Source organism: Hermetia illucens, chromosome 3 (genome assembly GCF_905115235.1).
Source record: "Hermetia illucens chromosome 3, iHerIll2.2.curated.20191125, whole genome shotgun sequence".
Lineage (NCBI taxonomy): Eukaryota > Metazoa > Arthropoda > Insecta > Diptera > Stratiomyidae > Hermetia > Hermetia illucens.
This window is the reverse complement of record NC_051851.1, coordinates 128,654,548-128,666,738: the sequence shown is the minus strand read 5'-3', so window position 1 is coordinate 128,666,738 and position 12,191 is coordinate 128,654,548. Positions and strand designations below refer to the sequence as shown.

The following is a 12,191-nucleotide window of genomic DNA, read 5'->3' as shown; positions in this document are numbered from 1 at the left end:
AGCTTTGGAATATTTCCACTACAATACCAACTTCGTTGGACTATTTATCTATTTGTCTTAAGATTGAGTTAGCACACAAACTTGCAATAGATGTTCGCGAACTAGATTCGTTACAATTTAGATACACGTTATGCCTCGTTTGGAAAAGCTTTAGCGAAAGCTATGTATTCACCCTACAATCCGTATGTTTCCCCACTGGCTCAGGGAAGTTGGGGCTGGAAAACTCCAACTCCGCACACATGTGTATTTCTGCTTGAAGAAACGGAAAAATTTTCCTGCGATCTCTTTTCTAAAGTGGCTAGCTACCGTGGTCGTCCCATTGGCATTTTAACAGTGGAAGTGGGATTGTCAAAACGGAATTTTTAACCTTTTCTTAAGAAGTACTTGAAGTTGTAGTAATTTGTTAAAGAATAGATTTTTCCAAGTTCGAAAAGATATCTTTTCATTTTCAGATTGTTTGTAGATTACAATACAAAGTTCTAACCGACCTTCAGTTTCAAAATCGAAAAGTTGCATTTGTTGAAAATTTTCCTTTGCAGATAACGAATTATATAAATTTTCTTCTCTTTTTATGAAAGGCCGACCGTGTCAAAAGTGGCAGCATTTTTGATTGTTCTGATTTGTCGGTTCGGTATGAAAATCTGGAAGATTTGATATTGTGAAATCGATTGAACGAAGTAGAATTCGAAGAATTCTGAATATTATTGGAGAAAGATGGAAAATTCCGGTTGAAACAATCCACTGACAGAGGGTATAGTGTGAAAATTCAAAGGTCGAGAAAGTCCTTTGATTCGTTAGGTTTTCAAAACGGGAGTTATTGAAAAGTTGAACTTCGGGAAAAGTTAGTAGTTTTCGAAACGAAAGTCAGCGTTTCGAGCATTGGACAAGAAACAAATAGAAATAATGCAAGTTGAAAAATGAGATTTTCCGTGGAAATCCTTTTCAAGGAAAATTAGGAAAGCCCCGGAGTGCATGTACATGGTTCAAACGGAAAGTTCGTGACGATAAATGTGTGTGCATATTTGGATGTGTTCGCGCATAAGTTCCGAGATATAAATGTGTGTGATAATCGAAGTTTCCGAGCATCGAGAAGACGCTGTACCCTCATACTTATACGTTTAATCGTAGCATTGCACTTCTTCTCTGAACATACGTACATTTGTACATACTGAATTCGTGTATAAACTCATAAGCCGAGGCAAGCCGAAGCGACGTATCCTTGAACATCGAGGACTTACACTATTCTCTCAATTGTGCCTTCAAGCGATCGCACTTCCATCTACCAAGCACCCCATTTGGTCGAGAGAAGCAGACAAAGAGCAAGAAACAGGCAAAGAGAGCGACTCCATCAGCAGTGCTGGCAACATTAGAATATAAAAAGCCGAGTTTTATTGAGGAAAAACCGAAAAAGAAAAGATTAAATAAAAGTGTGATGTTACATAACTAACAAGTTGGAAAAAAACTAACGAAAACCGTTTGATTCGTCTAATCTGATTTGAAAATAACGAAAGTTACCCCAAAAGCAAGCTAACGAGAAGTTTTAAACCCGCTTTCTGTCACTTAACTACTTCGGTTATATAACAGGTCTGTGGCTGGGAACCACAGTGCCGTGGAGTTTTCCTACTCTGCATGCACTCTCAGAACAAGCATTGATAAATCTAGTATCTTTTCCCGGATAATTTCCGTTTTTTTTTCTTGTGCAAAACATTTTTTCAGATATTTCGAAGCAAATATCTGAAATAATTTCATTTATTTCTAGATAAATTAAAGGAAATCTGTTTGTGCGTTACAGTGTGTGTGTTTCGTTTCGAGAGAATTTGAATAATTGAAGGAAAGCAAAAGAAATTGCAACGGTAAACGAGAAAGAATAAAATAAGTTACATTCAGAAAGTTCGATTCTACCCTAATATAGTGTGCTGTTAGTTGTTGTTATTAATTCATTTTTGAACATTATAAGAAATGGCCGATAAAAAAGTAGCTGAACAATACTATGCGCCTCCTCCGCAACTGGGCAAATGGGAAGGTTTCAAACAATTCCTGTGGAATAGTGAAACTAGCCAATGTCTCGGCCGAACTGGCTCGAGTTGGGGTAAGTGAGAATATTTTGAAAAAAAAAAATATTTAAATATAGGAATTGTTTGGAATAGTTAAAGATAAGGAAGGATGTTGGTGTGTGCAATTTTGAGCACGGTTTGCTCACTAGTATGCCGCCAAGGGGTAGCTTTTCGCTGAATAACAGGTAATAGAGGTCGTTGAAATCATAAATCTTAATGCGGGCTAAAATTGTCATCAATGCTTTTGTGAATTATAGGTAGCAATTACTAATTTAACCCCCGTCATCAAGATACTCCCCACTCGCCCTACTACCCAATGGACTTTTCCGCCCTAGGATACACACACACACATGCAATTGAATTGAGAAAAATTCAAAATGGCCGCCACTCCTCAGGAGTTTTCCCAAGGATTTTCTTTCCATGTAATGGATTTTTGTGTTCCATTTTGTTTAATATGCTACGGATACAATGAAAAAACATTCGCTATTCCCATTTGAATTGCTCCCCATTTCATGTTGTATCTCTTTCGGGTGTATTTGTCCACTCACTTGTTGTTGTGTAATAATGTTTTAAACAAAGTTGTGCGAATGGAAAAGTAGAGGGTACGTTTTTAATACGCTTGTCCTTTTTCTCCTGTGTCACCCGTATGATGAGGAAATTCGATACAGAATGTGATAATGCCTTTTTAGCTAATTGCTGGGTTGGTGGTGCATTGCAATTGTCCTTTCTGTATTGTTTTTAGGGTTAGGGCTTTCGGAGCTTTGATTACGTAGTGTTTATGTAGGGCACCTATTGGGATAATGTTTCCACTGATTGTGATTTCCGCTCTTCTGTTATGAAAAATTGATTCCACCTCGTTGGTTAAAAAAAGCTGGCGAAAAGGGCAGTAAAAAGGTTCGGGGGTAGTAAATGGATGAAAGGAATTCCGAAGTATTTCAAAGCACTCTAGTGATTCAATAAATCCTAGGTTGACTCTCAGCCGTTCATCTGTAATCCTAGCGACAATCCTTACACATTGCTTTTTCGAGCAGCATGTCACATCTTCACTTCTCTCCCCATCGCCCGAGGAGCAAAACTTGTCCTTGTCACGTTTGCAAAATGGAATGACAGGGAAGCGCTTGACTAGTGGATTTCTTTGGTTTTCCCGCTAGGAATAGCATGGTAGTTGTGTGCTGTTGAAATATGTGTTGGAGTCAGATTGGAACTATGGAGGGTATATGAGATTCTGATATGCGATCGATAATTCACACCCTTCTTGACTGTAGTAGTTTGTTTTATATCTTCTTGTTCCATTACTAAAGCGCCTCAAATTGATATTGTCCTTTGGAGGGTTGTCTCGTGGTATTTTAGTTGCTTCGGTTTTTCGAAGATTAGTCGAATATTTGCACCCCTGCAGATGATTGTTTGCACTTATGCAATCACGTAACAGTGGAATTTCATTGCCGGCTACATGAAATTTGCATTAGTCATTTACTATTTGTTGACTTCTTTCATCTCTTGATTGTAACTTTTGAATAATTGTATCTATGCCATTTGCTTATGCGTAGGCTGACCGATTATGAGTATTGCCAAAGTAATCTTTGCACACAACTCTCTTATTTAACTGGTCGGCTCCCCAAAACCGAAGGAAAACCCCAAAAACTGAGGCCATCAGAAAATTGTGAATTCCCCTTCATTGAATTGCAAAATTGCACGAAGACTATATTATTATGTAACCAGGACATCACAATCGTTTCTTTCTCTATACGTATTTTAGTTCCTTCCAGCTCAGTTTCCCATTCGGGGCATACCGAACGAAAAAGCCCCCTTTTCATCACACCTGAACGTTTAGTCAATATTTTCCCAATGGAGCGAATAGAAACAAAAAGTACGAACGGTGAAAATATGGAAATTAAGGGATGTCATGAATTGCTATGAGTATAATTGCAGCGTTTTCCTAGGCTTTTGCTGAAGCTTCGACGGTGTCTCCGGTTTTTCAATTCCACAGTGTCCTTTGTCAGAAGTTGGTGGCAGATTAGGTTATGCAATGTAGAATGTATGTATAATAAAATACACATATATGCACACACATATTTTTGTCAGTCTGAATATCTAGGGTGTACATAGCCATATGAAATCGGTTATGTATGCAATTTTGCAATTCACGATTCTGCCTCTTAATTTGGCATTTGCAGACAGACAATTCCGTAGTTGCAGAATTTAGAAGGAACAATGGTGAAAAACAATAGAATGAATCATTCCTCCCTTATATAAGGACGTGTAATGTGCATTTATATACGTAGCTTGGGATAGGACTCCCTGCCGTTGAAGAAGAAGAGCACTTGTGCATTTCAGTCTATTCTACGGGAAAATTTCGAAAAATCCATTCTGAAACGCTTCGGTAACGAATGGACATCAGTGACAGCATTTAAACTTCAGTTGCTCCCCCACTTGACCGAAATTATTTGCTGTGCGGCCAGTTTCAATGTTGAAAATTCCAAGTTGCGATAAAATTCAAATTTATATGGGAACGATGCTCTACACCTGGATGGGTAAATTACGTAACCCATTCAGGGGATTATGGTACTTGAAAAACTTTCAGCTAGATTTTTATGGGAAATGCCAGTTTTTATACAGTTTTCTCGATGTAAAGGGTGGTTTCCGCCGATTTATTTTAGAAATTATACATATATAAACTTATTAAAATATTTATTAGTTTGGTTGACCATTTTCGATTACAATATATCCATTAAAAATACATCTGGAGATTAGTTTCCTTTGAATCAACTTATTATGAATCATCTTCTTCTTCTTAAGCCTTTGCCTTGTTTGATAACGAGGTCGACCTATCTAGATCGGGTTCCCCAATTTTTTCGATTATATGAGTGGTCTGGCTTCAATTTCAACTGCACTCATATCACCATCCCCACCAAATCACCATAATCAAATTTAGTATATTAAGCGATCGCTGTTTTGATCGACTTCCCGTCTAAGCGAATTACGTGGCCATACCTTTCTCGGAATTTCTTCATCATGGGTACATCCTCGTATCGATCACGACTGTCCTCATTTCGGATGTGATCATACGGCGCTGCGTAACTGATTAAACGCAACATCTTAGTCTCCATGAACTTGAGAGTATATTCATTGTCCTTGGTAGCTGTACATTTGGATAATTTTGTCAATGCATTTCATGTGAAGGCAATGTGCAGTTGATACCCATCGCCAGGAATTCTCAACGATGGCCGGTATACATGGTCGATGCACTTCATTTTAGATTTTGTGAAGGTTGTTTACTATATGCCTGAAACCAAAAACGCAGTCTCCATAGTGGCATTTTGTTTCTTCCCCTTCTCTCCAGCAAAAAAGTTCAACACACCCAACATTCCTCTAACTTGGTGACTTCTCGGAACGTGCACATGGTTGGAAAAAGGTACTAAATGAACGGAGGTGTGATGGGGGAGGAGAAGAATTGTGAGGAGGAGCTGGCGGAAATTTATTCGAGAAAACATAAAAAAATTGATTCCCGGCTCATCACCTACATAGAAATGGATGGGGGCTATGTTAAAAAAGAACTTGGATTTTACAAATATTACTGTGGATCTATTCTCTTTAATTAAATACATTTTTTTAAAGCTTACACAAATTGAGTACATGTTTACTTTCTGGACGTGGCTCGTGTAAATGATTGAAATGATTCCGAGCAGACGACTGCATTTTCCACTTTCATATATCTAGGAGTGGTATGCTATTCGACCCCTAGAGCAGGTAGCACCCTCCCTCATTTCCCTTACTGTGTCAGCGTTATCAGCTTTTGACGCTTGTTTTCTTGAACCACATCCCTTTTTCTGGTTTTAAGCAAAACCAAGGTCCTTTACCTTTTCCTCTCTTTAAGGACAGTATGTGCTCATTCTGTTCATTTCTGATTTTATGTCAATAAATTCCACATTGCCATTAGTCTAATCCCTAAGTCCTATTTGTATATGCCTTTTTTCCAATTTTCAAAAATTGTGATGATCCTGAAGGGATGCCTACCTATTTTTTTGGAGGGTACAGGCAAAATCAGTCGGTAGCAAATTGGGATGTCTACCTCTCAGTTACCGTATTTTAACTGGGATTACTGACTATGGCCTCGTCTTTGCATTTTTACATTGTTGCTTCGACTAGAAAGCTTCGATAAGGTAACTTTGTTCTCGCTGTTTGTTAATTGTCTGGTTTGTGCCATCAGAATGTTTTTATTTTTCGTTTCATGAGCTTATTTCCTCTACTTCAAAGTTCGTTATATCCCTGTTGACGCTGGTCACTTCTTATAAATCTTCACGCTTGATTTTTGCCAATTTAATCTTCTCAATGTATTCGTGACTTTATCAGTTATTTTTTTTGGGCCGAGCTTAAAATTCTACAAATTTAACGCAACCTTCCGTACTTAGATTTTTCTTTGCCTATGAGTTGGTTATTATTACTCAAGACTAGTGTCAGCTTCGTGTGAAGCTGTTTCTCCTAAGCAACCTAGGACAAATCTATGAATATGGTTGATTTTCAGAGAGTGCTTTGTACATATGTGAGAACGTTATTTAATTCTGACTAAGTAGTTACTTTAGTAACAATTTGTGCATAAAAACGTTCGCATCCCAGGGACATTGGAAGTGGCTTATTTTTGGATTATATTTGATCAATTTATTTGTGGGTGTGGTCACCAGGTGATACCCGAAAAGCACTTCAAGTTGACACGAGCCTTTTTCAAAAGCATCAATGAATATCCATAGATCCAATTCACACAATCTTTTGCAGATGAGGTTGAAGACGAAGTTATTTCTTACTGAAACGATTTAGAGACAAACAACGAAATAAGTTCCTTTCTAATCTTATGAAACCTGCTTTGTTTGCTTGCCCTCTTAAATTGGATAGACGTGCAAATCTTATGCCGGCTCCGCATGCTTGACACTTCCTGCAAACTTCAAACTCTCTCAAATATTTGGCTTGATTTTGGGGGAAAAACATCGACATTCACACTTTTGAAAGTGGTTTTCTGAGCAGGCAAGCAAATTCCCTTTAATTTCAAACTGACTCTCAATCAGATCAAGTGCAAGCCAGAAACCAAACCAAACACTCTATCCACAGTTTTCTATTTGCGGCGGCTTGGTGAGGTTTGGCAAATGTGTGGATGTGGCATTTAAAAAACACTGCTGCGCTAGCTTGCTTGATGGTAAAGATCTTGTCCGAAATTACCAGACACGATTCTATGGCATCGATGGTCCTATCTAGCTTCAGTCTAATATCTCTTTACATTTGCAATAAAGGTTTTCGCTTTCGACATCGGAAAGATTACAACGACGCTCCATAGAAGGGGAACCAATACTGAGTCTGTGCAGTTGCTGTCGTTACGGTGTTCTTCTTAGGTCACTCGTTCGTACCACGCCAAAGCGTTCTTTCAGGAAAGTAACTTTCCATCAGCTTAGTTAAATAAATAGTTAAAAACATTGATTTGAACAAATTAGGTTTTAATCCACTCAACTGAACGGCTGAACAGATTTCGGAAGGTAATCGCTTTTTGAGAGTTCAACCACATTATAGCATCGACGGTAGAATGAGTTTTTGTACGTAGAATAGGTGAATGCATTTATTTTCAGAGTGTTGGACTCCCGGAACAGAAACCGTCGGACTATTAAACAAAAACTTCTACGTCAGCAAAGAACTAGTCATTACTTCAGGCTAGCCCCCCCCCTCTCCCAGCTTAGGAAACTTTCAAGTCAGAAAATTTCTTTCACCAATGTAAGGGAAGAAGGAGGAAGGGAACTGTCAGTTTGAAGAACCGCCTGCAATCTGGCCCCTCTATTGGTAGAGATCTATCTTCTTTGCAACAATAAGTACCCGAAGATAATGTGTAACACGGCTGTATCTCTCAGCGTTCTTCAACATCTGTCTCACAATGTTGTCTGGATGGATGGAGCTGGCCGGTTTTGGTGGGAACAAAATTATCATTTCGATAGTCTATCAGCATAGCCTATGATAGGAGAAAAATATAATATCTTTATTTTTTCTCGAAAGCATGTAGACTGCAACTCCACAATATTATCCCCTTCCGTCAACAGTTTCATCGCTTTTTGGCGAAAACACGATATATGATATATCGATACCTTTGTTATGAGCCTTTTTGGCTGTCTTAATTTTCTGTTGCCATTCTTTCGAGGTCGTGGCCCCCTAAAACCACTGCAAATGCAGTCTTTTATTGACGCTCAAGTTCCAATTCTTCAAATTGTTGGCTACAATACGTAAATTTCAATTCCTAGTTTCTGAAAGTCACCTGAGCATTTCTTGCATCCCAACAATTCAAATTTTGCTTCTAAAGTAGCCGCCGAAATATGAACATCCTGAAAGAATAAAAATTTCCTGTAAAGCAAAAGGAAGAGGTTTCGGACTTTTATTTCAATTATTATCGCTTTACTCAAGCGCTCTATATGGGGTTTGTTATTAGAAGCATTTGCCCACATCCACCCCACTACTAGCGCAAGTGTTCATATTTATCTATCAATGGGTGTGGATTTTCTAGAAAATCCCTTTATCATCAACCTAATTGCTGAACAGCTTATACACTATAACGCATGACATTAGAAAAACTGGTGCAGATTTTATTACTTTTAACAAAATGTATGGCACGCTTAGGAATTGTCGAATGTTTTTTTATGTTGATATTAACACCTCTAAAGTGAATAGTCCCATTTATTATTCGTCCATATACTATGCACTGAAAGGGCATTCTCGGTATTTTTGGTTTACTGAACAATAACATAATGAACTATAAAAAAAGGACGATCTTCCATAAAAATTTTTTTCGTTCGAAATCTGAGTTTTTGATTAATTAATTTTTGTTCTAAAAATAATTATCATCAACGGCGCAACAATCACCATTCGGGCTAGGCCTGCCTTAGTAAGACAGCTGTCTGGCGTCCTGGCCTACGTTATCGCTCCATTCGAGGCAGGGTTTCCACGTCTTCTTTCTCTACCATAGATTGGATTGTTCTCACCCATACGGGTTAGGTGACTCACCCACCGTAACTTTTTGAGCAAGACTGTATCCACAAGCAGACGTTTGTGGTATCGCTCATAAATTTCATCGTTCTATCCTCGGAGGTTTTCTCGAACTCTGCTAATTGTTCCTAATTTTCTTTGTTAAGAACCCATATTTCCGAGGAATACATGAGGACTAGCAAGGTCATTGCCTTATATAGTAAGAACGTTGTTCTTATCGTGAGACGTTTCGAGCCGAACAGTTATTGTAAGATGAAATATGCTCTGTACAATACTAACAACCTTGCGCAGATTTCATCGTCGTAGCTCTTATCGGTTGTAATTTTCGACCCTACATAGAAGACATTATTGACGGTTTGAAAGTCATATTCTCTTACTTGTGTTATTCTCAGTTAACCAGCGTTGTTTGATGTTGTTGTTTCTGTCATTTTTGGTGCTACGGTCAGCACTTTGTGTTCCGTCCTTCATTAGTTTTTAGCCTAAAGTTTTCCGACAATCGTCACCTGTTAGATATGGAAGAAAGCCGTTTGTACATCTAGGGTTGTTCCTCCCATAACGACACTATAGTCAGCATAGGCCAGTAGTTGGATGCACTTAAAGAGGATCGCGGCTCCTATATTTGCATCTGCATCCCGGATCACTTTTCCCAGGGGCAAGTTAAAAACAATGCATGATAGAGCATCCCTTCGTCTAGTTCCGGTCTTGTTACTTTTATCTGATGAGCATATTCCAACAGTTTTTCCATCTCTTGCCGCACAGAGAAAATTCGATCCTTTGCTGGTTTGTCTGGATTGAAGCGTTCTTGGTATGGGCCGACAATATTCTGGATGTAGCGAGCTATCCGGTCAAACAAGATAGTGGAGTATATCTGCATAGCACTCAGTAACGTAATACCTCTGTACTTGCTGCACTGCGTTATATGACAGAAAGTGCCTATGTTTCCAGTCATCAGACTTTTATTTCATGTCCCAAACCCTGATAATACCTTCTTTCCAGTCATCAGCGATTGATTCGCCGTTTGAAAACTTGAGCGTAAATTTATAAACCTCTCGTAGAAGTTAGCCGCCTTCATATTTAACTAGTTTGGTTGTAATGCCATCGACTTCTGTCGAGACATGGCTCTTAAGCCGATGAATTGCATGAACTGTTTCCTTCATGATTGGTTGTGGCAGCATTTGTCCGTCGTCTTCAGTTGGTGGTATTTACAACTGTAAGGGCAAAAAGCGATTGCGTATTGCGAAGAACACTAGACACAAGACACTATACTACATTTTCAAGGGGATAGGTATCCCTTCTTAATTTATCCACATTAATATTGTGTGGCTGCAAATTAAATCAAAAATAAAATCAATATTACTATATAGGCAAGAAAATATGTTGAACATGAATTATTTAGTTGTAATTTTTCCCCATACAGTACCAACATTTTTAAAGGCTTTTCAGAAATAGTGTTTTTCCTGGCTCGTTATTGATTCAAGACCACATGACAACAATTTGAGTTTCCCACAATTACGGTGTTAACGCTGTTGAACAACCCTCAATGGCAAGAGAATTTCCTTCAAACGAGTCTAGGAAGATTTTTTGAAAGCAAAAAAGTATCAGGAGCAAGGAACAGCTGTACTATTTGAGTTAGATCTGATCGCATAAGTTCTATTCCTGGTTTTTTAATTTGTTGGCAGCTTATTTTGCTTGGCTGAATTCTCTACTTTGACATAGCGATATTTACCTATCACCATATTATAGGTATTGTAAATTAAATGAATCGAACCGACTTTGTCAATCAGAATTTAGAGAAAGAATAGTAACAAAATAAAAAACGAGAAGTGACGCAAGCTGACATTTGACGACACCTCGGGAATGGGTTCCACTGCATGGCGTAGCTAGCAATGCAATTGTCGCCCTCTTTAATGTGTTACCTATTCACTGCTACTTTCGTCGCCTACCAAATTCTTCGTTTGAGATAGTGTCAGGCCAGCGTACACTAATGATATGTTACAGGCAGGCTATTACTTATAACAAAAAGAAAAAAATATCCTTTTGTTGATGCCCATATCTAAAAAAAGCGAGCAGTATTTGCAGATGTCATAGATACCTATAATGAACAAATAATGTATTTTACATTAATGGTAGAATTTTAATTTATGGGCGAGCAAATTTCCACTTATGTTGCTTTCATATTTTTCTGCATATTCGTATTCTAAATACAAACAAAAAAAACTATTTTGAAACCAAGGAACCAAATCTGGGAAAAAGAAATGAAAAATTTCCTTTAATTATTGAATGAATACCCACTTATTGTCCTTCAATTGATATCCATCTAATTACCCATCACATTGACTTGTACCTGTCAAGAGTCCTTGAAGTGCCTTTTCCTGCATATTCTTCGATTCTTAACAAGTCTTTGAAACATTTCTGTTATAATAATATTGTTGAAATCGGTGACTAGGCATTATTATTTCTTTCTTTTCCCCACGAAATGGTTGATAAGAAAAAATTTCCACCACATTGCACACTTTTGTTGCTTTATAAAGGTCATTTGCAGTTGATTATGATTAATGTGCGCTTTATTTTTAGAATCCCACTGGGCATTATTGTACACATTCCTCTCCAGCTTTTCAAGAAGTACTGATTGCCGCTAGATAATGATGGAAAAAAGTTTTGACGCACATATGTTTTTGATTATCGTTGATCTAGTTTTTCACCTTAATTTGATACCTTGGCATTTGGAAGTTATTGTAATTTGCTGCTGAATTATGATATGTATAAAGATATGTGTGAACATTGTAACACGTTCCTATAGCATATGAGGGCAATTATTATGATGTCTTTTTATGGTAACCTAAATTAGATTTTTTTTGGAAATTTCTATATTAAATAACACCTGGCTAGACAGGAAATTTTATGCTGATTTTCTGCCTTAAAGAGGCCAATGAAAGATTGAAAATTTTCAATCTAAATGTGAAACAAATACAATACAATAAAAGAAATCCTTATGAATCTTCATTAGAAAATGGAAGAATGGTGTATAAATATGAATTATTTCACAAGGGATTCGCAACTGTTAAGGATCCCTTAATATATAATTTGTCAAATATGTTTTCAAGCTCAACCTTCCGCAGCATATTGTGG

General features: G+C 37.7%; 1 protein-coding gene across 12 annotated transcripts in view; it reads left to right on the top strand.

Moving 5' to 3' along the window:
* Window positions 1–241: 241 nt before the first annotated feature.
* LOC119650633 (sodium/potassium-transporting ATPase subunit beta-2) overlaps window positions 242–12,191 on the top strand; it is a 124,648-nt gene continuing 112,698 nt past the window's right edge. The window contains exons 1-3 of one of the 12 annotated variants that reach the window (XM_038053547.1): window positions 242–380; window positions 579–751; window positions 1,793–2,089. In XM_038053547.1, the coding sequence (XP_037909475.1) occupies window positions 1,960–2,089 (130 nt within the window). In that variant the 5' untranslated portion in view covers window positions 242–380; window positions 579–751; window positions 1,793–1,959. Of the gene's footprint in view, window positions 381–493; window positions 510–578; window positions 842–921; window positions 2,090–12,191 lie in introns of those variants that run through there. The other 11 variants (XM_038053543.1, XM_038053544.1, XM_038053542.1 and 8 more) reach the window with 11 other exon arrangements.